The sequence below is a fragment of the Rhinopithecus roxellana genome, chromosome 19 (assembly GCF_007565055.1).
Source record: "Rhinopithecus roxellana isolate Shanxi Qingling chromosome 19, ASM756505v1, whole genome shotgun sequence".
NCBI lineage: Eukaryota > Metazoa > Chordata > Mammalia > Primates > Cercopithecidae > Rhinopithecus > Rhinopithecus roxellana.
The window spans coordinates 15,534,755-15,562,540 of record NC_044567.1 but is presented as its reverse complement, the minus strand read 5'-3'; the positions used below and the strand labels follow the sequence as shown (position 1 = coordinate 15,562,540).

The following is a 27,786-nucleotide window of genomic DNA, read 5'->3' as shown; positions in this document are numbered from 1 at the left end:
AGGCATACCATGTGAGCACAACTCTGAAGCTGTGGCTGGCACCGAGTCTACAACAAAGTCAACCCCTCCCAGCCTCAGAATCCAATCTCAGCACAATGCCCGAGTCAGAGATCTCAGCAGTCAGAGCTGTGGAATGTGCTGAAGCATCTACCCCCTTTCCCCAAATGCAGGGCAGTGTCCCTGCCCCTCCCCAACAAATTATTAAATCAAATCCAGATGCAAGCCCAGTCCGCCCGATGCCCTAGGAAATGCCCCAGCCCCACATGCCAGCTGACCCCAGACACAGCTCTGCCCCCACAGGGCTGTTCTTGGTCACGCCCCCCATTCAGGAGCCATTGTTTGCCCGGAGTCTAAGTACAGATAGCACAGACTTTGAAGCCAAGGAGTTCCCCAGGAAACTTCCCTTGCAGGGAAAAGGAAGGTGGACTGGCCATCCTTCTGCAGTCCCTTACCATACAGGCAGGTCTAGGAACCACACAATGCTCACCTCCCAAAATCTGTCCCCCTCTCCATCCCTGGTGCATCCCTGTGTCTAATTGAGAATAAATCAACCAAACACAATCCTCTGGACACTTTTTGGTTTTGTTCTGTTTTGTTAAAAAAAAGAAAAAGAAAAAGAAGAAAAGACATCATGGCCAACTGGTAGGTTCCTAAGTCTCCTTCTGTCCAGTCAAGCCAGATGCCCAGGGGAGTAGGGAGGTGTGGGGAGGGGGGTGTAGGGGAAGGAGATATGGAGAGGGAGGCAGAGCCACAGGGAGTGAGCCACTGGAAGGACAGGGTCATCCCGGTGACTTCATGGTTGTGATCACAAATGGGGTAGGGAACAGGACCCAGGAAGCCCCTCATCCCCTAGCACGTGGGTCTTCTCCATTAGGCACATTCAGTCCACTCGTGCATTCTTTCTTCCCACCCTGACTGCTCAAAGAAATGCACCCCACCTCCCTAGCCCTCTGTGCTTCAAGTCTTCCTTTGACCCCCTTCCCTCCCCCACAGCAGGGCTCTCAGCTGCCAGCCAACCAAGCAGATGGTGCAACAACCAGACCTAAAGGAAGGACCTGGGGAAGAAGAGAAAGGGAGCCTGGCAAGTCTGAGCTTTGGGAGTGGGTCTGGACCTCGTGACCATGACACCATCTGCTACCCCACGCTTCCTTAGGCTCCCACCCTCTGACTAGCTTGAGAGGAGGGACGATGGTCAAGGTACATGTCTCTTCTCCTCTGACCCTGGGAATGAGATTTTTCTTCTCCCACAGGCTTGAGCTCTCCTTATAGGAGTGTCTCCACATGCCAAAATCAGAGGAAGTCAGAATAAAACCTCCCAAGGCTGAAAACTGGAGCTGGCATGTAGTACGTGGTCAGTAAATGTTTTTAGGTGGCTGGATGAATGAAGGAATGAGTGAGTGAGTGAATCCAGGATCAATCTGGAAACACACCAGGGCTCAGACCTCTTGGGCTAAGTGCCACTCTCAGTCCTCTTGGGCTATGTAATACCAAAGAGAACACCCCAGGCTCTGGCTTACCCCAAGGGCACACCCATGCTCACAAACACACACACAAACACGCACGCACACGCACACATGCACACGTGCACTTGAGGGAAACTTCTGGGCTGCAGGCAGAGACAGGACTCAGACTCAGACTCCACTCTGGGTCAGCTCTGCAGCCTCCAGAGCACAGGAGTAGCAGGGGACGCTGAGCCCCTGGCCTGCTGGCAGGCCTCACTCTCGAAAGCTGTCAGCCAGCTGGTGGCAGTCCAGCTCCCCCTTCGGCTCCAGGCCCCCCGGAAGCTTCACTCCCGTCTTCCGGTCCACACACCAGCATTTGCCACGCTGCCCATCCAGAGCTGGGTGACACTGCCAAGAGAAGGGCATGAGGAGTCAGTTCCAAGGCAGGAAAAGAGACCCCAAGTGACCCACCCCAAACCCAGCCCAGCCCCCCAGTCAGACGGTTGCTGCTTCAAGATGGCCTCTGAGGGTGGTGACTCTTTTTTGAGCATGGGTCTTCTGAGCTCACTGAAGCAGGGAGAACACGGTCAAGAAGGAAAGGTCCAGAGAGTTCTAGAAGGCAGGACTTTAAGAAGGCCCTTGGGTTTAAAAGCATAGCTGGATTTGAAAGGCTGGGTTCAGGTTGGAGATGTTTTGGGTACATATTCTGATTGGGTTGGGATGTTAAGAAAGGGATTATAGTTATGAGTAGGATTCAAGTTGGGATTAAGGTAGGACCAGGAGAAGAGTTGCAGTTGAATTAAGAAATATGACTAAAATTTGAGTTGGATGAGTTGGGTGAGGGTTAAAGCCCAGGTTAGAAACACAATTGGGATAAAGACAGAGGTCAAGATCAGAATAATTAAAGTTAAGTGAAAGTTTGGGTCAAAACTAGACAGTAGGAAGTTCAGGGGGCGCAAATGTATATTTCAGTGTGAGAATTAAACTTGGAGTAAAGGATGGCTTAAGGATCAGAATTGGTCTGGGGATAAAGTTCAAGTGTCAGAACTTTCAATGGGATAAAAATCAGAGGAAGAGGCCAGGCCTAGTGGCTCAAGCCTGTAATCCTAGCACTTTGGGAGTCAGAGGCAGTGGATCACTTGAGCTCAGGAGTTTGAGACCAGCCTGAGCAACAAAGAGAGACCCCTCCATCTCTACACAAATTTTTTTTTTAAATTACCCTGGCATAGGCCAGGCGTGGTGGCTCACGCCTGTAATCCCAGCACTTTGGGAGGCCGAGGCGGGCGGATCACGAAGTCAGGAAATCGAGACCATTCTGGCTAACACGGTGAAACCCTGTCTCTACTAAAAATACAAAAAATTAGCCAGGCAGTGTGGCACGCCTGTAGTCCCAGCTACTCAGGAGTCTGAGGCAGGAGAATGGCGTGAACCCGGGAGGCAGAGTTTGCAGTGAGCCAAGATCATGCCACTGCATTCCAGCCTAGAGGACAGAGTGTGAGACTCCGTCTACAAAAAAAATAAAAAATTAATTAGCCTGGCATGCAGGCATGGTGGCTCACGCCTGTAATCCCAGCACTTTGGAAGGCCAAGGTGGGTGGATCACTTTAGGTCCGGAGTTCAAGACCAGCCTGGCCAACATGGCAAAACCTCATCTTTCCTAAAAATACAAAAAAATTAGCCAGGCGTGGTGGCAGGCACCTGTAATCCCAGCTACTCAGAAGCTGAGGCAGGAGAATCGCTTGAACCCGGGAGGTGGAGGTTGCAGTGAGCGGAGATTCTGCCATTGCACTCCAGCCTCGGCAACAAGAGCCAAATTCTGCCTCAAAACAAACAAACAAAAAAATTAGCCTGACATAGTTGTGTGCCTGTGGTCCCAGCTACTCAGAAGGCTGAGGTAGGAGGATCACTAGAGGAGCCCAGGATGTGGAGGTTGCAGTGAGCTGTGATGGCGCCACTGCACTCCAGCCTGGGAGACTGAGTGAGACCCTGTCTCTAAAAAAATAAACGGGAGAAGAAAACGCATAGATTATACAACACAAAAAGTGAACCCTAATATAAACCACTAATTAATAATAATATACCGGCCGGGCGCGGTGGCTCAAGCCTGTAATCCCAGCACTTTGGGAGGCCGAGACAGGCGGATCACGAGGTCAGGAGATCGAGACCATCCTGGCTAACACGGTGAAACCCCGTCTCTACTAAAAAATACAAAAAGCTAGCCGGGCGAGGTGGCGGGCGCCTGTAGTCCCAGCTACTCGGGAGGCTGAGGCAGGAGAATGGCGTGAACCCGGGAGGCGGAGTTTGCAGTGAGCGGAGATCCGGCCACTGCACTCCAGCCCGGGCGACAGAGCGAGACTCCGTCTCAAAAAATAAAAATAAAAAATAAAATAATAATAATAATAATAATATACCAATATTGGTTCATCAATTGCAACAAATATAATGTAAGACGTTAATAATGAGGAAACTGAGGTAGAGGACAGTACATGGAAACTCTGTACTCTTGCTCGTTTTCTGTAAACCTAAAACTACTCTAAAAAATAAAGCTATTAATTGTTTCTTTAAAATTAAGATAAAAAGGTATTTGTTTTTTGTTTTTTGTTTTTTTTTTTTGAAACAGTCTCGCTCTGCCACCCAGGTTGGAGTGCAGTGGCGCGATCTCAGCTCACTGCAAGCTCCGCCTCCCGGGTTCACATCATTCTCCTGCCTCAGCCTCCCGAGTAGCTGGGACTACAGGCACCCGCCACCACGCCCGGCTAATTTTTTGTATTTTCAGTAGAGACGGGGTTTCACCGTGTTAGCCAGGATAGTCTCGATCTCCTGACCTCGTGATCTGCCCTCCTCAGCCTCCCAAAGTGCTGGGATTACAGGCGTGAGCCACCGCACCCGGCCAAGAAAAAGTTTTTTAAATTGGGACGAGGATAAAATCCGTGTTAGGATAAAGGTTAGAAATAGGCTAGGCATTGGTTTTGGGGTGCCCTCTCTGGCCCTTCACTCATATCCTTTTCATGCCATCCTGGGATGCACAGACCCAGGGCAGCCTTTGTCCTTATATCTAGGCCTCCACTGGCCGAGTGGCAGCTCAAATTGTGGATTTATCTATAGCTCATGGAGCAGGGCAATGGGTCTGTCTACACCCACAAAGAGCTCCAGGCTAGGGTTCCCCAGGCCACACCCAGCAGGAGGCACACCAGGCCCTGCCCAGACAGGCCACTCATTCTGATGGGCCAGAGATGGGCTGGAAGAGGCCAACCCTGCTGACCATCCCAGCCTCCTGGAGGCTTGTCAGAGGACCCCAGCTTCCAAGGGCAAGAAGGAATAGAGAAGTTGCTGCCTTTGTGTCTTCTCTCCTGCCCACTCCTTCCTCTGCTTCTACCCAAAGTGCCTGTCTCCAACCATCCAGTCTGGCTTTACCTCCACCACTGCTGTACTCCAGGTGGTTTTGCTGCTCGCCTTGCAGGGAGGGGTAGGCTGAGTTTCCTCCCTGACTCCTCATGACTTTGGCCCTCCATTCCCAGATGAAACCTCACTCAGTGGCAGGAGGAATTACTCATAGGAATAGAGTAGAGTGAATGAGAGAGTGTTGGGAGCCAGAGGTTGTCAGGGTTGCTAGGTCTGTACCAGAGATGGTGAAATCCAGGGGTGAGGGAAACTGCCCTGGATAGGGAGGCAAGATCTGCTGTTAACTTGCTCTATGACTCTGGACTAGCCCGGGCGCTTTTATCAGTTTCCTCATCTCCAAAATGAGTGACGTTCTGACGCTGATGTAGGGTTTAGGGAGGCTCCAAGGGGTTGGGTTGGGGTTGAGGAGTTTCCCCTTCCTGAGATCTCCATCCTGGACCATCCTGCGGAGAGGCTGGGAATGTCCCAGAGCTGAGGCCAGGGGCAAGCCAGCGGGAGACAGAGACCCACCTGCTTGGGGTGGAAGTTGCCGTTGCGGTCGCAGTTGGGGATGGGAATGATGTAGAGGTCCTCGTGGGTGCGGCTCTGGGAAGCGGCCAGCCGCTCCAGGGCCCGGTGCAGCTCGCTCTGGCAGGAGCCCTGGGGCTGGAGGAGGGGAGAACAAAATTGCTCAGCAGAAGGAAAAGAGCCAGAAGGCCCAGGCCTGGGGTCAGAGCTAAGTGGGAACTAAAGGCCCCAAAAGGAGGCCCGAGCCCCGGGGGCTGGGCAGGACCCAGTGAGGTGAAGAGAGGGGCCTGGGTCCAGAGGACACAGTGGGGAGGGTAGACACATGAAGGAAAGGGTCTCGAGCCAAAGAGCTTCTTCAAAGGAGGGGTGGGAAGTGAGGGGACACTGTGGGGAAAGGGGCTGTGGGAACCTATGCAGAAAGCCAGGGAGGGGGTGATTTCTATGCAGAAGGGACAGATAAAACTTACAACTGACAACTTATAAGACCTTCAGAAGGGACATTAGCCAGACCCTGAAACAGGATCCCCAGGCCCCCTGCAATGGCCAGCATTTATCCTTTGGTTACTGAGAAGGTCTGGGGTGGGGAATCCAAAAAAGGCCAAGAAACCCCAGGGCACTTTGGGCAACTGCTTTTTACCAATCGGTGTAGAAGTTTTTCAGTATTTAATAATACTGAATAGTATTTTCAGTATTTTTCAGTATTTAATAATCACTTAAGCAGTCCCAATGGATATAACTGATGGGCAGGAAAGGAATCCCAAGGAAGGGAATGAGTGCTTTCTCTGGGTCCTGATGACTCACACTAGTTTTACCTTGCACACGGTAGTCACCCTAGAATGTGTGCTGAATGAACTCGCCACAGATCTGGTGATGATAGTGTATTTGTGTGTGCGTGCTTGGGGGCGAGGGGCGTGTGTGTGTGTGTGTCTATGCACATGCACATTTGTGCATCGGAGGTCCTTACCACAGGCCGGGCATCCTCCCGGGGCGCCCCATTGACCTTCATCTTGCCCCCACTGGTGCTCCGGTCTCGAATTTTGGCGAAGTGTTTCTGCAGGCACCTGCGGTCATGGGCACTGCAGGGGCTGAAGCTGTTGTTGGGGTGGTCGCCCTCATCCTTGTCTGCATTCGGGTCACGATAAGGAGAGGTCACCACCGGAAGAGGTCAGAGCATCACACCAACCCAGCCTCCCACCCACGTTCTCCTTCCTGGGGATACTCCAGCTTGGAGCTGGAGAAGAGCAAGGGACCTGGGGAGCAGGAAGAAACAAAAGCAGCCCCCTACCTCCTCCCCTCTCCCCTGGATCTCTCAGAATATTCCTCTTGAAGTCCTTGACTTGTCCCTCACCCAACCCAGGCCAGTGCTCAGATGAGTCACCAGCTGCAGCTGCCCAGATGGCAGGAGGGTCCCCTGGGCCCTGCAGGGAGGTCTGAGGCAGGCAGGGGGGCCCCCTGCTGGATTCTGTCCCCTTTCCATTCAGCTCCTCCCGCCATCCCCCTCTCCATCTGATCGTTCTCCCTGTCGCCTTTCCTGATTTTTTCGGTGGCTGGCTGAGCCAACCAGGGGATCCCCAGGGCTGTGGGCTCTGCTCACCCTCTTCCAAATGGCCAGAATCAGAGTTTCCATGAGCAATGAGAACTCTAGCCCAAAAGGCTCTCCCCATTGGCTGGGTGGGAGAGAGTGGGAGTTAGTGTATCTGCCTGCATGAGGAAGAGTGAGTGTGTGTTTGTGTGTGTGTGTGTGTGTGTGTGTGTGTGTGTGTGTGTGTAATACAACGTGTGTGGCCCCAGGACCACAAGAACAGCCTCACACATTCCTTTAGTCCCCCACCTGGAAGTTTCCCTTCTTAGACTTCAGACTCCATCCAAAGTCCATAGGGGTTGCCCAGAACCAGGGCACCGGGGATCTGGAGACAGGAGTGATGAGGCTGGACCTTCAACCCCTCTGTGGGATCTCCTGAAGGCCCTATCTGAGCTCAAGAAAAACTTCATCTAAATAGGGCATTGTGGCTCATGCCTGTAATCCCAACACTTTGGGAGGCTGAGAAAGGAAGATTACTTAAGGCCAGGAGTTTGAGACCAGCCTAGGCAACATGGCAAGGCCCCATCTTTACAAAAAATTTTTAAATTAACCGGGTACGGTGGCATGTGCCTGTAGTCCTAGCTACTCAGGAGGCTGAAGCGGGAGCATCACTTGAACCCAGGAATTCCAGGTTAACAGTGAGCTATGATCACACCACTGCACTCCAGCCTGGGTGACCGAGCAAGACTCCGTCTCTTTAAAAATAAAATAAAATACATTTTTTTAAAAAAGAAAAACCCCATGCTCGAGTCCCAGAACTGTAACCACTGCTCCTCCCTCCAGGCAGTCAAAACCAGATTACAGGGCGAGCTGGAGAAAGAGGGTGAAAGACCTCTCTACAGATCAGAGCCACTTCTGAAATGCTCAGGCTTGGCAGCTCTCTGCCGGCCTGAGTGCAAAGCCCCTGCCAGCATTCCAGATGTTGGCAGCTGGACAGGAGGTTACATCTGGTTTGCGTCAGGATTTTTTTTTTCCTGAGGAGTTAGCAGGTTCCTCCATGCGTGGCAGCGATCCCAGAGCTGCCTCTGGGTCAAATGGTATTTTTCTGCCTAGCCAAAGTTTGGGGGTTGGTTCTCTTTTCATTCTCCTAGTTTGGGGGGTGTAGGGAGAAATATGTGGATAAAAGCAAACAAGGCAAGGAGGAATCTAACCAGAAAGTTCTTTGTCAATAACCTTCCACGCCAAAGGTTATTAATAAAATTCACCAAGGATGGAAGAAGATTTTTGTCACAGTGGAGGGCTGGCTTAGAAAGAGGAATAAAAGGAAAGAAATAAATAGAGGAGACAGATATAATCCATCCTTCTGCACATTTAAAATCCCAAGGACAGTCCAGAGGGGACTCCAGTCCTACATCAAGTTCCTAAGAGTCAACGAAAGAGAAGACACTATAGCAAGACCCCCCAGCCAAGGTAGGCAGCAAAAGAAGACGCATAAACTTCAGAAGATGAGGATTGTGCCAAGGAGCCCATAAGAAGATGGACCCTGAGCCCTCGGTTAGGAACCAGAGAAAGATCTGGGATCCAGGCCCTTCCTTGGAGAGCCTCCCAAGGAATTCCTCCAGCCAAAGAAACCTAAGCTGGCCCAGTGATCACCTCCCTCCATGCCTCCACCTTGCACAAAGCCATAAGGCTTGAGGATGGAGTCACAGTGCTTCAGGAGTATAAGCTGGAGCTGGGGAGTGGAGAGAAAGAGGAAATGGAAGACCTCAAAGAATTAGAACCAGGCTGGGTGCTCACACCTGTAATCCCAGTGCTTTGAGAGGTGGAGGTGGGAGGATCACTTGAGGCCAGGAGTTCAAGACTAACGTGGGCAACATAGCAAGACCTTGTCTCTACCAAAAAAAAAAAAAAAAAAAAAATAGCCAGACGTGGTAGCACATGCCTGTGGTCCTAACTACTTAGAAGACTGAGGTGGGAGGATCACTTGACCCCAGTACATCAAGGCTACAGTGAGCTATGATTGCGCCACTGCACTCCAGCCTGGGTAACACAGCGAGACCCTGTCTCTTAAAACAAAAACAAACAAACAAACAAAAATTCAAGAATTAAAGAATCAGAACCAAATGTCAGAAGGACAGAGGCTGAGCTGAGATATGAACAAAGGCCCCACCACGTTACTTAGGTATGACTGGAGGAGATCACGTGGACTTGTTTGCCACAGCCCAGGACACTAACACCTGGGAGCACCCTTCCAACCTGGAAAGCCTTTGTTTTTCCTGAGTTTGCTTTCTTATAATGACCATAAAAGAAAGTACTAGGGGCCAGCCAGGGTGGCTCACGCCTGTAATCCCAACACTTTGGAAGGCCGAGATAGGTGGATCGCTTGAGCCCAGGAGTTCAAGACCAGCCTAGGAAACATAGTGAAACCCTATCTCCACAAAAAGTTAGCCTGGTGTGGTGACGCACACGTGTAATCCCACCTACCTGGGAGGCTGAGGTGGGAGGATCACCTGAGCCCAGGAGGTCGAGGCTGCAGTAAGCAGTGATCAAGCCACTGCACTTCAGCCTGTGCAACAAGTGAGACCCTGTCTCAATTTTTTAAAAAAGCAAGCACTATTTTGTACAGTGATTCATTCCTCTCAGTAAATGGGCAGAATATTCTTTGGTTCAAGGAGTGAGGAAGGTTTTTCAGGAGTTCAAGGAGTGGGGAAGAGTTTTCAGGAGTGAGCTCCCACCCTGGAGGTGTGGAGCATTAGGGTAGCAGCAGCCTCAAAAATCTCAAGAGATATGGAATAGAAGCATGACCACAACTATGCTTTCCATGTTGAGTTTCTTCTTCTCTCTCTCTTTTTGTAAGAGACAGGGTCTCACTATGTTGCCCAGGCTGGTCTCAAACTCCTGGCCTCAAGTGATCCTCCCACCTAGACTTCCCAAAGTGCTAGGATTACAGGTGTGAGCCACAGTGCTGAGTTTGTATGAGTCAAAGTTCACAAACAACTAACCCTCAGAGGATTGTTAATGGATATTTGGGATGTTTACCATCAAGGAGGATTAGGTATGCTCATTGAAGCCTAGGGCTGCATGGGGCACAGGGTGAGCCCAGAGGCATGGCTCATGCTCTTGGGTTAGTGTGGCCCCATGTCACATCAGGGGTTACCTGGGAAAAGCTGAGCAAGCAGCCTGCCTGGCTTCTCCCTTGTTAGGTTCCCCATTAGCCATCCTACTTATCCCCAGTTCTTGTCTACACGGAGTAGAACCCACCAGATAGGGAGAGTAGCTCCCTCCCTAGTCTCATGGGGACACAGGGTAAATCTGTATTTGCCTACTCACACACAGACAGGCTGGGGCTCAAGAATCGCAAATGTATACAAACAATCACGTGTCCAGACACACACTCATCCACATGTGCCTTACCCACATGCACTTGGGCACTCTGACCCTGCCCTGGTCAGAGACACAGAGCCAGGACAGGGCATGCTGACTTCAACAGCTTCTCTGCACCGTGGTTTGTTGACTTTCCATGTAATCTGTAACTTTTCCTTGCCCAACCCTGCTTAACTGGCAGACTGAAGAGCCACCCCAGGATCCACCCCTAAGCACTAGGTTTTTGTGGGGGTAAGGGTTACAGCATTGAGTCTCTTGATAATGTTAACCTTCTCATCACCAAAACTGGCTAAATACTTGCTATTTTCCAGCCACCTGGTGCCACTCATCCTGGTACTGCCCTCTGGAGAAATTCCAGTACCTGTGGGTTCCCCTCTGAGCAGGAGTGGAGTCAGACCTATTCCCCTGAAAAGTCTGACCTCCAAAAAGCTTGTTTGGGAGATGGGACTTCCAGGCAGGCTTGGTCCTCCTATAGCCCCCAGCTTGGAGCTAAGCCAGCTGACATCTGGCTATAGGGGAAACCTTGATCTTTGCTCCAGCAGCAGAGGAAGGGAAGGTGTCAGAGAGAGAAGAGGCCACACAGCTTTGGCACCACCAGCTGCAAAGTTTGTGGCAAAAGTCAGAGGATTTCCTCTTTCCTGTTGCCTGACTTTACCCTCACGATTTCTCCCCAACACCACCCCCTGGCCCCTGAGAGACACCTAGGCTATGTACTGAGTGGACCCATCCATCCCGACCAGAAATTTCAGCTGTGATCCAGAGGGTCACCCACCTGTCCTGCTAGAAAGGTCTTTTCCCTCTTCCCCTAGACTCTGGCTGGAGAAGCCAAGACCACTGGTGCTGGGTACCAGGCCCTTTCTCTGAGGTCTGGCTCAAGGGGTATCCCCCCAATAGCTGTGTCATGCTGCCAGCCTCAGAATAAAAAGTCAGATAAGGCAACTTGGCCTGTTCTTCCCATGGTGACAGCAGCAAAATGCACCAAAGGCCACCCCACCCCTCTCAATTCCCCTGAATGTTGCCCCAAATTTGCTCCCTTGTCCTACTGTTTCCCTAAGTCCTAGCATTGGCTTCTTCTTCATCACCATCTTCATCATCACTTCAATTTATTGAGCTCTTACCCCACGCCAGACACCCCAACACCGTGAGGCAGGTCCTGTTGCCCTCCCCACTTTACAAATTAGGAAACTGAAGTAGACTTGGTGGAAGGGGAGGAGGAGAGACTTCGCTCTGCAGCACTCTGTCTTTAAGTGGAAAGACTCCTGATACCCGAGGCACCAATACTGCTGGCTTTGCCAGTACTAAATTAAAAATGGGAAGCGGCCATGCTCCTCCCTCCCCCTCCCCACAAGGCACAGAATTTCTGGGAATGCCCTTGTTCCCATGACATAACTGGATTCCCAGTACTGAAGTAGGGGGGCAGTATTTGCTGCATTGACTAAAAATTAACCCAGCCTGCCTGTTCCCTAACCCTGTCCCAAAGGGACTGAGAGTCCAGCTTAGGAACTCCCTGTCCAAACGCTGATCTTTCCGCTGTCCACTCCCCCAGATTCCATGAGTCGAGGATCAGTACCAAGATGGAGAGTTGTAGACTTTTGACGCACATACCCCGCCTCATCTCTGATGGCCTCAGTGGTGTTAAGCCACAACCTGGCCAGCTCATGGAAAGCTGAGACAGGAGGGCGGGCGGGGGTGGCTGGAGATGGAAAGGGGAGATCTGACCCTGGGGCAAACAAGAGGCAGCTGGACCATAGCAGCCAAAGAAGGAGGCATGCCAAGTGGCCAGCCTCCCCCAGCCACCTGCTGACACTCAGCCCCAACAGGAAAAGGCAGAAAGAATAGACGGGTACCCTCGATCAAGCTATTCGTAGACCAGTGGGCCCAATCCTTGGGACCTAAAGCAGACAGTGGCCTACTGACTGTGTAAGGCTAAAAAGATGGGTGGGTAGGGGCTTGGTCACCTTATCTCACCCACAGACTCTGCAAGGCTGCAGCAGAACTCTAGAGAGTGCCTTTTACATGGTGCCATGTGGCCCAGGTCACAGCAAGGAATTACTTCTATGATGACTAGGAGGTGTGGGAGGGCACGGGCATAGCTTGCTCAGTAGGTACCTCCAGGCTTCCCCTGTCTCTCTCCAGATACCTGCATCCATTGCATGGCTGGAGAACAAGGCAAGGAGGAAAGGAGGAGGGGCATTACAGACCTCGGCTGTGTCATCCAAAGGGGACCTAAAGCCGCCCCATTCCAAGACACTGTTGTTTGTTTGTTTGTTTTTTAGACGGAATTCGCTCTGTCACCCAGGCAAAAGCACAGTGGCGCAATCTTGGTTCACTGCAACCTCCACCTCCCAGGTTCAAGTGATTCTCCTGCCTCAGCCTCCCGAGTAGCTGGGACCACAGGCGGGTACCACCATGCCCAGCAAATTTTTGTATTTTTAGTTGAGACGGGGTTTCACCATGTTGACCAGGCCTCAAACTCCTGACCTCAGGTGATTCACCCTCCTCAGCCTCCCAAAGTACTGAGATTACAGGCGTGAGCCACTGCGCCCAGTCTACCCCCTTTTTTTTTTTTTTTTTTTTTTTTACGAAATAGAGAAATAGAGTCGCCCAGGCTGGAATGCAATCATGTGATCATAGCTCATTGTAACCTTGAGCTTCCCATCTCAGACTCCCAAGTAGCTGAGACTACAGGCACGAGCCACTGCAGTTGGCTAACTTTTTTTTTTTTTTTTTGTAGAGATGGGGGGTCTGGCTATATTGCTCAGGCTGGTCTCGAACTCCTGGCCTCAAGTAATTTTCTCAAAGTACTGGGATTACAAGCATGAACCTCCACACTCAGCCCCTAGACACTCCTGGAGGCCAGTTTGCATTACATCCAGAGGACAACCACAGACTTTTCATGCCATGCCCTCCCCAAACCCCTAGGGGATCTTATTTTCCTCCACTACAGGATGGAGTATTCCTACCCAACCAGAGGATGAGGTATTCCTACGCAGCCCTTTGAGGGCTCTTCTGTCTTGCATTCAAAGTGCTGAGAGAGGAGGAGGCTAGCAGCCATCCTTATCTGGTGTCAGATACCCTCTGGCTGGTGGAGGATGGAAATTCAAAGGCAACGTGACCCTGTTGTACCCTGAGAACCCAAGGGCTCAGCCTTGCTCCCCAGTCTCAGTACCCCTCCTCTACCACTGCCTCCGGCATCTCTGCCCCAAGATTAGCAACTTTCTCCCCCAGGACCCCCCTTCCCAGATATGCCGGGTGCCAGGCTGGCATTTCTCCTAGAATGTTTTCTGCTGACCCATCTCTCCCTACCCAAGGGCAGGAAGGGCAGAGAGGCCCGAGGCCCAGACCCCTGGAGTCCACCTCCTTCCTGTTTTCCCTGCATCCTGCTCTCCTCGGCTGACAAGCTGCAGAGGATTGAGGAAGTAGAGGGTTTGGGACCCAGGACAGGAAGCTTGGGGCTGGAGTCCCAGTATCCGGACTGCAACAATGGAAGCTTCAAGCACCAGGAAAAGAGACAGAGACAGACAGAGGCACAGGAGAGCAAAACAGAGTCAGAGATGGAATGAGAAACAGAGGCATAGATACAGAAAGGCAGACAGAGAGATTCCCAAAGTAACAGAGAAAGACAGAAACGGTAACAGAGACACAGAGAAAGAGCAACAGAAAGAGAGGAAGAGAAGAAAAGCAACTGAAACAGAAACACAGAATAAAGTGGAGAAAGAAAGGCATGATGAGCAGAAGACACTGAGGAAAACAGAACTGGAGAGCATGACTAGTGAAACTAGAGGCTGAGAGACAAATCAGGAAGAACAAAAGAGCAAGAGAAAGAAGGAAAAGACACTGAGAGTCTAAGAAGAAACTGAGAAAGGTTCACTGAGAAACAAAAAAAGAAAGTGTAAGAATGAGGTTAGGGCAAGGGCCTTCTCAGTCTCTCTCTCTCTCTCTCTGTTTTTCTCCCGTGCCCCCCCCCCCCATCCACTTCTCTATTCCCTAACCCACACACATGAGGTTTCTGCAGCTCTGGGCTGGGAGCCAAGACTTTTCTGCCACCTCAAATCATACCTGCCTGCAGAAAAGAACAGGGGGCCTGTATACCAGGGCAGGCAGAGGTGCCCAGGCCTGGCAGAGGGACCCCTGTCTTCTCACTGCCTCTCAAACAACAAGGTGACCTGGTTCCGGGCTTTGGGGAAGGGCAAGTCTAATGCCCCTCACCGCCAAAGTCCCTCTAATTTGTATGTCCCACTCCACCACTGGACCATGTAAAAAAAAAAGTTCAGGCTCTAGCTCCCCAGACCACTGGGATTTCACCCTCGGCCTGGATCAGGAACAGAACGCTTTCCCCCCTCCCCCATCCTCCCCAACACACACCCCACCACCATCCTCCAGTTCTCTGGCCCTAGACAGCTGACTTAACTGGACCTTAATCTGCCACTCTTGCACCAGCAGCCAGGCCTCCCACTGGGACCCCCTTATCAAATAGACAGCCCTTGGAGGTTTGAGATGGAGTGATGGGACAGTCTCCCTTGGTGATGGCAACAGGCTGCTAGGGACTCGGTAGCAGTTTCCTTGGTGAGCCCGTCCCATGCCAGTCGGGCCCTGCCACGTACCTGCCTTCTCTTCAACTCATGGGAGATTTTTAAGGGCCTTCCAGGGAGGCTGGAATGGAGAAGAAGCCTCTGGGAAGGGAGCGCACTCAGGAGGGAACTGGGAGGCCAGGGGTACCTTACCAGAGGGCTGCAGGCTTTCCTGGATAGCCTCGATCTCCGCCAGCTCCATGCACACGCCTTGCCCGTGCATCAGTGTGTGCAGGGGCTTCTCCACCCCCCGGGGCGGGTAGCAGCGCAGGCCCGAGCCGCAGCGGGGGGTGTACACTCCGCAGGGCATCCCCAAGCCCAGGGCGCAAGTGGCGCAACAGCCGCAGCCGGGCTCTCGCACCAGCTCCTCGCAGCCCACGGGGGGGCGGCAGCGCGCCAGCTTCTCCTCGGAGCAGGGCGGGCAGTGGATGGCTTCGTCGGCCAGGCTCGGCCCGGGCCCGGCGGCCAGCAGCAGGGCGGCCACGAGGCAGAGGGGCAGCATGACCGCGCGAGGACTGGGCGCGGGCGCGGGGCGCTGGGCGCAGGCGGGGAGCGCGGGCGCGCGGGCGGGCGGCGGAGGGCACACGGCTGCAGCGCCCGGCGCGCCTGGAGGACCCGACCCAGAGGGCGCGGGGAGACGGGGCGGCCCGGCAGGCGAACGGGGACGGAGCGGGGGAAGTTAGCAGGCGGACCGGAGGGGAGCAAGCCTGGCCGCCGAGGCGCTGCGCCGCATCCTCGGCCCGGCCCAGGCAGGCGGCGGGCGGCGAGGGGGCAGGGGGCTGAGCGGCTGCCCGGGACCGGCTCCCCCGGACTTTATACCGGTCCCTGGCCACACCCCCAGCGCCTTCCCAGAGGTGGGGGAGCCGGGGCGGGCGAGGGGGAGAGGGAGAGGCGGCCGTTAGGGGGAGGGGGCGCTGTCCTGAGTCGCCGCCGCCGCCGCCGCCGCTACATCTGAAAGTCCTTTTCTGCCGAAGAAGGAAGCGGCGCAGTTTGGAAGCCGTGGCAGGCGCCCAGAGCGCCTCTGAACCGGAGCCCCGGAGGGGAGGCAAGGGAGAAGGGAAGCCAAGGGGCTCCTGCGGGGCCCCCTCTCCCGACCTCGGAGGAGTCTTGTCCCACCCCGCCAGGGCGGCCTCAGTCTCCCACTGAGAAAGTGACCTCCTAACCCGGACTCCCGGCTCTGCGGATCTGGTCTCCCTGGACAGAACCCTTTCCACCCCACCCCGGTGCTTTCAGCTGGAGACCAAGCCTTATGAGAGTCTCCTCAACCGCTGGAGACCAAGCCTTGTGAGGTGCGATAAAGCGTACAGGCACTTAGCTTGGGGCACAGAAAGGCTTGGTGGCCCTAAGACGTTAACAGGCTTCTTCCCACTTGCCCCTTGCAACCTCTCCCACCCCCGCAGTCTCCCCAGGGCTCATTTGGGCCCTGGTCCACCCTGCTTCCCCAAGATGGAATCGGCAGAACTCCCGGGGAGGGAGGTGCCACCGAGCCTCTTCCTCCTTCCTGAATGTTTGCCTCTCAGGCCCATTCAGACCCACTCGTGGAGGGAGGCAGGCCTGGGAGATTGCCGTTTGCAGTGTGCAAGTTTTGCGTTGAACAACTCCAGTGGGGCCCCATTCCTTGTAGTCATTATGTATTTGTAGAGCTGTTGTGATCATTTCCCAGATGGCAGTGAAGGATTTTTGAGGTGCCTGCAGCAGTGGCTCACACCTGTAATCCCTGCATTTTGGAGGCTGAGGCGGGAGGATCACTTGAGCCCAGGAGTTCAAGACCAGTCTGGGCAATGTAGTGAGACCTTGTCTCTATAAAAAAAAAAAAATTGTAAAATTAGCCGGGTGTGGTGGCGTTCGCCTGTGGTCCCTGGTACTCGGGAGCCTGAGGCAGGAGAATCTCTTGAGCCCAGGAGTTGGAGGCTGCAGTGAGCTAGAATTATGCCACTGCACACCAGCCTAGGTGAAAGAAGAAAACTCTGTCAGAAAGAAAAGGTAAGGGGGGAGGGAGGGAGGGATGGAAGGAAGGAAGGGAGGGAGGGAGGGAGGGAGGGAGGAAGGAGATAGGCCAGGCGTGGTGTCTCACGCCTGTAATCCCAGCACTTTGGGAGGCCGAGACGGGCAGATCACGAGGTCAGGAGATCAAGACCATCCTGGCTAACACGGTGAAACCCCGTCTCTACTAAAAAATACCAAAAAAAGGCGCCTGTAGTCCCAGCTAGTCGGGAGGCTGAGGCAGGAGAATGGCGTGAACCCGGGAGGTGGAGCTGCAGTGAGCTGAGATCCAGCCACTGCACTCCAGCCTGGGCGACAGAGCGAGACTCTGTCTCAAAAAAAAAAAAGAAAAGAAAAGAAAAAGATAAAAGAAGATCGGGCGTGGTGGCTCATGCCTGTAATCCTAGCACTTTGGGAAGCCAAGGTGGGCAGATCACCTGAGGTCAGGAGTTCGAGACCAGTCTGGCCAACATGATGAAACCCCCATCTCTACTAAAAATACAAAAATTAGCCAGGCGTGCTGGCACATGCCTGTAATCCCAGCTACTTGGGAGACTGAGGCAGGAGAATCGCTTGAACCCCAGGAGGAGGAGGTTATAGTGAGCTGAGATCGCACCACTGCACTCCACCCTGGGCGACAGAGCAAGACTCTGTCTCAAAAAAAAAAAAAAAAAAAAAAAAAAAAGAATTTTAAGGAAGGGATGCTTTTTTAATTCACCCAGTGTTGCTACTTGGGCTAGTGTTGGGCCTGGCTTGACCCTCTGTGAAGTCCTATTGATGCCCCTATTCCCCCAACCTTGCCCAATCCTGCCCAAATTGAGAAGAGGCCTGCAGTAGCATTTGGAGCAAAGATCCATCTCCTAGGTTCCCTCTCAGGACCCCCCTAATTCCCACCCATCCTCCCCTACAAAGGTTTCTGCTGTACTGGAGCTGGTTTCAGGATAAGGGTACCTGTCCAGGAATAATCAGTAACCCACCGTGGTTTGTTTGTTTGTTTGTTTGTTTGTTTGTTTGTTTTTGTCTTGGCCTAGAAAGCTGCAGGTCAGCCAAGCTGAAATGCAGTTCAGAGACCCCGCTTCCTGCTTCTCCAGGACAGGAGTCGTTCAGCCTCACGGGGGTTGGGCTACCTCCTACTTCCTGCAAGTGCAGACTGAGAGATGATTGCAGGGAGATTGGGACTGGCAGCCGGACCTGCAGGACAGACCAAAAAGTTGCAAACTGACGGCACCTACTGGCAACCATCAAGACTGCAGAAGGGCTGGAAAGTGATGGCTGGGGCCAAGATTCTGGGGTTCTCTCCATTCCATCTCACAGATGAGGTGGGGACCCTTTTGCCCCATATGCCTTGGAGAAGGGCAAACAGAACCAGCTTCCTCAAGTCCCTGGGGAAGCCCAGCCTGTGCCTGATTCAGAAAACTGCCCCCAGGCCGGGCACCGTGGCTCACGCTTGTAATTCTAGCACTTTGGGAGGCCAAGGCAGGCGCATCACGAGGTAAGGAGATCGAGACCATCGTGGCTAACATGGTGAAACCTCATCTCTACTAAAGATACAAAAAGTTAGGCGTGGTGGCATGCGCCTGTAGTCACAGCTACAGGGGAGGCTGAGGCAGGAAAATTGATTGAACCTGGGAGGCAGAGGTTGCAGTGAGCTGAGATTGCACCACTGCACTCCAGGCTGGTTGACAGAGCAAGACTCCATCTCAAAAAAAAAGAAAGAAAGAAAGAAAAGAAAAAAGTAAAAAAGGAAAGAAAACTGCCCCCACGCCATCATCACTAGACCCTGTTCTACCACCAACTTGTGTGAACTTGGAGTTTGACTCATCTTAGCTGTAACATGGAGGCAGAGCATCTCCACCCATCCTACCTCATGAAGCTCTTGTGATAATAAAATAGAATGGAGAAGAATAGTTTTGCTCCTAATGCCACACATGTCCCCTGGTCACCAAACCCAAGAGGAGAAAAGGTGCCGGGACATAGAGGCAGGAGTGCAGGAGAGGCTAGACAATGTCATGCAGCATGCCTGGGATGAAGCATGAGTGCAGGTGAGTGTGGGAATCTGGAAAGGCTGCCAGACAAGACATTCCCACACCTCAACCTCAGCCCCTCAGTCCATCCTCTGGTGTCCCTCCACCCCTCATCATTGGGTTAATTCCAAGGAGGCAGGAAGATGCACAGGAAAAGACCTTCCAAGCACCTCCCACCATTCATGCAACACACATTTACTGAATACCTAATATGCACAGGCTTTATGCTACATACCAGGGATGCAGAGATGACGAAGATCACCCCCTGTCCTCAAGGAGCTCACTGCCTAATGAGGGAAGATAGTATGTAAATAAAATAAATCTGAGAAGTGTGCAGGTACCCTGGGAGATGTTCATATGGAGCACAATGGGGATCCAGAGCCACAGGTGGTCAATTCTACATTCAGGGCATACAGGCTGAAAGCCTTCATTAGAGATGATCCTTTTTCACAAGATGGCACTGAAGGCGAAGAAGGAAGCTCCTGCCCCTCCTAAAGCCAAACTCAAGAAGGCAGTGTTGAAAGGTCCATAGCCACACACAAAAAAAGAAGATCCGCAGGTCACCCACCTTGCGGTAGCCCAAGACACTGCAACTCCAGAGGCAGCCCAAATATCCTCGGAAGAGCTCCCCCAGGAGAAACAAGCTTGACTACTATGCCATCACCAAGTTTCTGCTGACCGCTGAGTCCGCCATGAAGATAGAAGACAACAACACACTTGTGTTCATTGTGGATGTTAAAACCAACAAGCACCAGATCAAACAGGATGTGAAGAAGCTCTATGACATTGATGTGGCCCAGGTCAACACCCTGATTCAGCCTGATGGAGAGAAGGCATATGTTGGACTGGCTCCTGATTACAATGCTTTGGATGTTGCCAACAAAATTGGGATCATCTAAACTGAGTCCAGCTGGCTAATTCTAAATATATGTATATCTTTTCACCATAAAAAAATTAAAAGAGAGAGATGATCCTTGAGCCAATGGCCCTCCATGCTACAAGAATCAGCACAGTGCGAGCGTCAGGATGACCTGGATTCTGACCCCAGCTGTGTCACTGGGCTCACTAGGAAACCTAAAACAAGTTGCTTTAGCTCTCTGAGCTTCAGGCCTTATCTGGAAAATGGGACTTTGCAGCAAAAAAGAGAGAGAGGCCTATCCAAAGTGCCTGGCACGTAGTAAGCACCAAGTGTTTGCTCCCTCCTACCCCTCTTCTGCTGGGAACTGTAACTTCTCCACATGGCTGAGAGTCCCTGGTGGCAAGACCTGTGTCTCCCCCACTGAACTAGAGGCTCTTGGAAGACTGGGTTTAGTGTCCCCCTTCAGCCTGCAAGTGTCATGTCTGGGAGAGGCTGTATAAAGAGCATGGGGCCAGGCACGGTGGCTCACATCTGTAATCCCAGCACTTTGGAAGGCCAAGGCAGTTGGATCGCTTGAGCACAGGAGTTCAAGACCAGCCTGGGCAACATGGCAAAACATTGTCTCTGCAAAAAAAAAGTACAAAATCTAGTCAGGCGTGGTGGCATGCACCTATGGTCCTAGCTACTCGGGAGGCTGAGGTAGCAGAATCACTTGAGCCCAGGAAGTTAAGGTTGCAGTGAGCCAAGATAGCTTACTGCACTCCAGCCTGTGCAACAGAGTGAAACCCTGTCTGAAAAAAAAAAAAAATTAGCCAGCTGTGGTAGCATGTGCCTATAGTCCTAGCTATTCAGGCCTCCTGATTCTCAGCCTGCTTCAGGAAGCAGGAGAATCCCTTGAGCCCAAGGGTTCAAGGCTGCAGTGAACTATGAGTGCCACTGCACCCCAGCCTGGAGAATAGAAAGAGACCTGATCTCTTAAAAATAAAATATAAAATTGTTTCTAAAAAGAGTGGCTGGGGCTGGGCGCGGTGGCTCACGCTTGTAATCCCGGCACTTTGGGAGGCCAAGGTGGGCGGATCACGAGGTCAGGAGATCGAGACCATCCTGGCTAACATGGTGAAACCCCATCTCTACTAAAAATACAAAAAATTAGCCGGTCGTGGTGGCAGGGGCCTGTAGTCCCCGCTATACTCGGGAGGCTGAGGCAGGAGAATGGCATGAACCTGGGAGGCGGAGCTTGCAGTGAGCCGAGATCGTGCCACAGCACTCCAACCTAGGCGACAGAGCGAGACTCTGCCTCAAAAAAAAAAGAGCGGCCGGGCGCAGTGGCTCATGCCTGTAATCCCAGCACTTTGGGAGCTCTGACTAGGACCCTCTCCAAGGCAGAAATCTGGCCCTCCTTCCCTGGCATCTTTCTCAGCCCAGGGCTCTACCAGAAAATGAAACCTCCTCTCCCACAGCATCATTGTCTGTCCCTGCCTCCTGGGTACCCTAAGGACTGGGAAGACACTCCTCCTGACGAATGGATGAAGAAAATGACTACTCCCTCCCAGCCTCCTCCACCTCCCACCCTAGCCGGCTTGTTACTTAGAAGGTCTCGCTGGCTTCCTTGTTGGTACAATTTCCAACCTCTGCAGCGTGCAGGCTGGGCATCTTAGAGAATAGATAGGAAGAGGCCGGGTGAGGTGGCTCACGCCTGTAATCCCAGCACTTTGGGAGGCCGAGGCAGACAGATCATTTGAGGTTAGGGGTTCAAGACCAGCCTGGCCAATATGGTGAAATCCCATCTCTACTAAAAATACAAAAATTAGTCAAGCATGGTGGCAGGTGCCTATAATCTCAGCTACTCAGGAGGCTGAGGCAGGAAAATCACTTGAACCTGGGCAGCAGAGGTTGCAGTGAGCAGAGATAGCACCACTGCACTGCAGCCTGGGCAACAGAGCAAGACTCCGTCTCAAAAAAAAAAAAAAGAGAGAGACAGAATAGATAGGAAAAAAGCAAGCTCAGTTCTCAGGGGGAAAGACACAGTTCTGCCCTGAGGGAACCCCTGAGTTGATGGGCTTGCCCTAGGGATCATCTTGTCTGATTGAGTAGGCAAACTTTATGTAATAATGAAAGTTAGGCCAGGCGTGGTGGCTCACGCCTGTAATCCCAGCACTTTGGGAGGCCGAGGCAAGTGGATCACTTGAGGTCAGGAGATTGAGACCATCCTGGCTAACACGGTAAAACCCCGTCTCTACTAAAAATACAAAAAATTAGCCGGGCATGGTGGCAGATGCCTGTAGTCCCAGCTTCTCAAGAGGCTGAGACAGGACAGTAGAATGGCATGAACCCGGGAGGTGGAGTGGCCGAGTGCAGTGGCTCACGCCAGTAATCCCAGCACTTTGGGAGGCCGAGGAAGGTGGATCACGAGGTCAGGAGATCGAGACCATCCTGGCTAACAGGGTGAAACCCTGTCTCTACTAAAAATACAAAAAATTAGCCAGGCGTGGTGGTGGGCACCTGTAGTTCCAGCTACTCGGGAGGCCGAGGCAGGAGAATGGCGTGAACCCAGGAGGCAGAGCTTGCAGGGAGCCGAGATCATACTCCAGCCTGGGCAATAGAGTGAGACTCCATCTCAAAAAAAAAAAAAAAATTGACATGTGTAAGATCACAATTCCTGGTCTATTGTATGTTCTACTGTACACACTGCTTCCTCAAAGCCAAGGGAATTAATCCTTAATGGTATATATTATATATATGTTATATATCTATCATATATATCATATATCATATATCAATCATATATAATATCAGATATATATATCATATATTTTATATATATGAGTTTATTAAGGAATATTAAACTCACATGATCACAAGGTCCCACAATAGTCCATCTGCAAGCTGAGGAGAAAGGAAGTCAGTTCGAGTCCCAAAGCTGAAGAACTTGGAGTCCGATGTTTGAGGGCAGGAAGCATCCAGCATGGGAGAAAGACGTAGGCTGGGAGGCTAAGCCAGTCTAGTATTTTCACATTCTTCTGCCTGCTTTTATCCTAGCCGCACTGGCAGTTGATTAGATTGTGTCCACCCAGATTAAGGGTGGGTCTACCTTTCCCAGCCCACTGATTCAAACGTTAATCTCCTTTGGCAATACCCTCACAGACATACCCAGGATCAATACTTTGCATGTTTCAATCCTATCAAGTTGACACTCAGTACTAACCATCACAAGGAGGTAAAAGAGAAAGAGGAAAGGGCAGCCAAAAAGAAAGAGACACAGGCCTCTTCTATTCTCTCAGGGAGACCCACCTGAGCATAGATCACCTTTTCAGATGGACTAGAGGCTCCAGGAGACCCCTCCAAGCCTCTCCCACTATGCAAGCCTTGCTCTCTCTTCTACCCTGTATTGGGAAGAGGGGTAGAATACTGGATAAGATGAGCTCTCCAGCCCCTGGGAAACCCCCCAGGGGGAGATCCTAGGGGAGTGAGGTACAGGGTTAGTAAGCCAATAGGCATTACTGAGCATCTATTAAGTATCAGTTTCCGACCACACGGGGTTGTGTAGGACACGGTGTCATCCAAGTAGGCAGCATTTGTTGTAGGAAAACATGTAGGGAAGGATGGGGGATGGGGTGCTAAAGAAAGAGAAGGAAGGAAGAGACTGAAGAAACAAAGGGAAGGGGAAGAAAGAAAGACACAGTTGTCAAATACCTCTTTTTTTTTTTTTTTTTTTTTTTTTGAGATGGCGTCTCACTCTGTCACCCAGGCTGGAGTGCAGTGGTGGCATGAATGAACTGCAACCTCTGCCTCCCAGATTCAAGCTATTCTGATATCTCAGCCTCCCAAATAGCTGCGACTACAAGCATGTGCCACCATGCCCAGCTAATTTTTTGTATTTTTAGTAGAGATGGCGTTTTACCATGGTAGCCAGGATGGTCTCGATCTCCTGACCTCATGATCCTCCCGCCTCAGCCTCCCAAAGTGCTGGGATTACAGGTGTGAGGCACCGCGCCTGGCTGTCAATGTCTCTTAACTCATACTCTAGTTGTGGCAATCGGACATCTAGAGAAAGGGTGGCTAAAAAGCTCAGTGATAAGTGAGCAGTCACCTGAGAGAAGTTAAAAGGGGGGTGTCAGGGTTTCAGGAGGGTTTGGGACAGAGGAGTGGGCTGGCAGGGTAGGTGGCTTCTTCTCACCTATAGACCTGGCTGGCCTGGTTGTCCTTGAGGAGACCCTGGCCCAGAGGCTTCACTGGTCCTTGAACTCCACGGATTCTTAGGAGCTTATCTGGGCTGCGCAACCCTGAAAGGCCCAGTGTCCACAGGGTTCCTGGCAGCCCATAAGCTCCTGGGCATCCAGGGTGGTCCTGGGGCCCTCATAGCCAGAGTAGACCTAAAGTCCTAGGGGTCATAGAGATCCTGGGCTGCCAGGAGGTCCAGAGACCCAATTCTACCTTGCAACTGGAAGAAGAGGCCGGAGCGGTGGATGTGAACCACAGAAGTAGGGGTGTGTATTCGAAGTTGGGAGTCTCTTATAGGGGCAGTCAGTGGGGCCAAGCCTGGGAACGCTGCTGGGACTAGAGCATGCACACAGGAAAGTGCCCACGGCCCTGAGATCACTTAGGGAAATCCAAGATGGTCCTGGGGGTGGGGCTACTGGGTTCCAGGACCCATCCCAGCACTTGAGTGTAAATATAGAGATTGTCTCTATAGTTAGAGACAATATGGTTTCTTAGCTTGAGACTCCTGTCACCACGTTTACCCCAGACCCTTAATTCACAGGACCTTCAACCACCCTTCTACCCAAATAATGCCATCACCTGTCATTCACCCACCACCTACTCAGTACCCACCCACCATTCATTCAGCCCCATCCACCATTCACCCTCCTCCCCACCCACTCACCATTCACCCATTTGCCCACTGTCAACTCACCACTCACTTCCTACCAACTGCATACCACCCACCCTCAGCTCTGGTCTAGCTGCTCCCTCCAAAGGTAGTGCTAATCAGGGGCCACAGAGGGTACTGGGAGGCCAGGGTCTCTGAGAAGGGTCTGGGGGTCCCCTGGGGAGTTCCTAAGGAGCAGAGGATCTTGGGCTCCCTAAAGCTCCCTTTCACCAGGAAAGCCAGGGGCCCATTCTGTCCTGGGGCATTCCTCTGCCCCTGCTTTCCCTGCTGGAACAAACGGGGCAAGCAGTAGAGATGGAAGCAGGGAGGAGAGGGTTTTCTGTCTCACTCCAGCTCCTTAGTCTTCCTTTTGTTCATCCACCTCCCCTCCACTGCCAACCCAGAGCATCCCAAAGGCCCAGAGATTTCTCACCCAAAGTGGCACTTATTGACATTCAGGGGGCCCAGCAGGGCAGGCACATCCAGAAGGTGAGTTGGGAGCAGGATGAGATAGGCATGGAAGAGAGGTTAGAATCAGGCTGGCTTGCCGGGCGCGGTGGCTCAAGCCTGTAATCCCAGCACTTTGGGAGGCCGAGACGGACGGATCACGAGGTCAGGAGATCGAGACCATCCTGGCTAACACTGTGAAACCCCGTCTCTACTAAAAAAAAAAAAATACAAAAAACTAGCCGGGCGAGGTGGCGGGCGCCTGTAGTCCCAGCTACTCGGGAGGCTGAGGCAGGAGAATGGCGTGAACCCAGGAGGCGGAGCTTGCAGTGAGCTGAGATCCGGCCACTGCACTCCAGCCCGGGCGACAGAGCGAGACTCCGTCTCAAAAAAAAAAAAAAAAAGAATCAGACTGGCTTTTAGATTACTAAGTCCCACCTCCCCATTGTACAAATGGGAAAACTAAGGCCTAGAGAGAGATGTGACCATAGATGACTGCAATGGGGCAGCAAGCTGACCTGGGGGATGCAGTGAGAAAGCCAGCGATGCCTCCTAATGTGGTGGGGAATAGGGTCACTTGAACCTGTCACTTTCTCCCTAGCTCTGACATTCCTCATAAAGTCCTTGGGAGGCACTAGGGTGGGGCCGAAGAAGAGAGGAGTAGGATGGGGTAGAGTGCTGTGTGCCTCTACCCGGCATCCATCTGTTTCCCTGACCATCTCACCTTTTCAGGCTCTACACCTTCTCTCCCTCCTCTATCCCATGCCTGCTTACTTGTTTGCCTGTGTAGGAGCCAGGTACTGAGGGGTACACATCAGTGTGGCCTGAAAGAGCCTAATGAAACTCCCATTCATTAGTGGGAGTCAGGGTGGGAGTGGGGGCAGGGGACCAGCATTCCAGGTAACTGACCCCCGCCTCGGACTTTGGACGCAGAACCAGGGGTCTGACTTGAGGAACTGCAGAAACCCATCCTCCAGTCCATTGCCCTCAGAGGGCTCTTGGGTGATGCTGGGAGTAAGACTGATGGGTAGATGTGGGCTCTGAGACTTGGTCTAGCTTGACAGCTACTACCTCATTCTTTCCTCTGAAGAATGAACAAATGAATGAAGAGGAAGAGTTTAGACCGGGATCTTTGATTTCATATCTGTTTCTAAATCTCTCCCATCTCTCCAAGTTTTTCATTTCATCACATGTATTCATCCTTCTCTGCCTTTCCGTCTCTCTGTCCTGTTCCCTGTTTCAGCCCCTCCCTCTCTTGGTTTTTCACTTGCTAGTACTCCCTCCTCTTGTCTCTATCCTTTCACTCCAAATCATCATAGAATCTTAGCATCAAAAGAGATCCAAGAGGGTCATAATAAGGACACCATCAATTTGTAACCTGCTTTCTGGTATACAAGCCTGTCTTTTTTTTTTTTTTTTTTTTTTTTTGAGACAGAGTCTCACTCTGTCCACCAGGCTGGAGTGCAGTGGCGCGATCTCGGCTCACTGCAAGCTCCGCCTCCTGGGTTCACGCCATTCTCCTGCCTCAGCCTCCCTAGTAGCTGGGACTATAGGCGCCCGCCACCACGCCAGGCTAATTTTTTGTATTTTTAGTAGAGACGGGGTTTCACCGTGGTCTCAATCTCCTGACCTTGTGATCCGCCCGCCTCGGCCTCCCAAAATGCTGGGATTACAGGCGTGAGCCACTGCGCCCGGCAAGCCTGTCATTTTTATAGACAGCCTCATTTGATCCTCCTTAACAGCCTGCCAGAGTGAAGTAGGGAATAGCATCTCCAGTTTGCAGATAAGGAAACTGAGGTTCATAGTGGTGAAGAGACAAGCCCACAGCTAATAAGGGCAGAGCTGGGATCTGAACCCTTGGCTCAGACTGCAGGACCAGTGCAGACTGCCCCACAGTTTGTGCATCCCAAGCTGGGAGCAAAGCTCTTTTCCATTTCAGGCTGTCTGGCTTTCCCCTGGCTTGGGGCCCAGCTTCTGCTGCTCTTTAGATCATCATGACTGGGTGGGGGTAAGGAACAGCCTGCACAGATCTCAAAGATTACTGGCTCCAAACATCAAGTTTCTGAAAATGGTGCAGGCCAAGGGAGTGAATTCAGGCTTCAGGAGAGGACACGGAGGCTCTGTGGATTAGGAGTTCCAGGCGTGATAGGCCTTGTTGCTGGGCCTACCCAGCCCTGTTCCTCTACCGTCAAGTTCTCCCCAGCCGTCACCAATCATCTTTACCTCTCTCAGGCCAAAGACAAAAGGAGACTGCAGTGAAAGAGGCCCCTGGTATGGAAAGCCTGCTGGGCACTGTGGCTTCCCTCTGAGATCCTCTCTTCCCGCAGCTGAGGTTAGATATGGGGCCCGGGATGCACCCTGACTGAGGGCACCAGAACTCTCAGGTTGGTGCTAGCGCTGGGCCAGCAGGGAAGACACAACCCTCTCTGGGCACACAGAATCTGGCAACTGGAGTTGGAAAGACAAGAGCTTCAGTGGGTAGCAGGACCACTGGGCAGGAAGAAAAGGTGCTGATTTGGGAGAAAAGTCTCCAAGGCTGTGCTGCTTCCAGAGGTGGGGAGGGGGAGGTGCCAATTAGAGGCTGGGTGTGAATGGAACACAGGCTCTGTTGTCCTAAAAATAAGTTTGAATGACGTTTAGTTGCATGTGACCTTAAGCCCATGTTTTTACTACCTTGAGCCCCGTCTATAAAATGGGTTTATAGGGTTACCGTGGTGATCAATGATCATAATAACAGGCATTGAGCCTTACTCCATGCCAGGCACTGTGTTTAGT

General features: G+C 52.2%; 1 protein-coding gene across 1 annotated transcript; it reads right to left on the bottom strand.

Annotated features, from left to right (window-relative positions):
* Positions 1 to 564: 564 nt before the first annotated feature.
* IGFBP4 (insulin like growth factor binding protein 4) lies at positions 565 to 15,617 on the bottom strand. Its single transcript, XM_010388509.2, has 4 exons — positions 14,982 to 15,617; positions 6,316 to 6,473; positions 5,355 to 5,489; positions 565 to 1,850 (listed from the first exon to the last, which is right to left on the bottom strand). The coding sequence occupies exons 1-4, from the start codon at positions 15,328 to 15,330 to the stop codon at positions 1,716 to 1,718; spliced, it is 777 nt and encodes a 258-aa protein (XP_010386811.1). The 5' UTR covers positions 15,331 to 15,617; the 3' UTR covers positions 565 to 1,715.
* Positions 15,618 to 27,786: the final 12,169 nt, after the last annotated feature.

Excerpts from the sequence above, each read along its gene's own strand:
- IGFBP4 (XM_010388509.2), bottom strand. The coding sequence starts at position 15,330 with ATGCTGCCCCTCTGCCTCGTGGCCGCCCTGCTGCTGGCCGCCGGGCCC. Across the intron at positions 6,474-14,981 it reads GGAAAGCCTGCAGCCCTCTG|ACAAGGATGAGGGCGACCAC; the intron begins GTAAGGTACCCC and ends ACCCGAATGCAG. Across the intron at positions 1,851-5,354 it reads GCAACTTCCACCCCAAGCAG|TGTCACCCAGCTCTGGATGG; the intron begins GTGGGTCTCTGT and ends TTCTCTTGGCAG.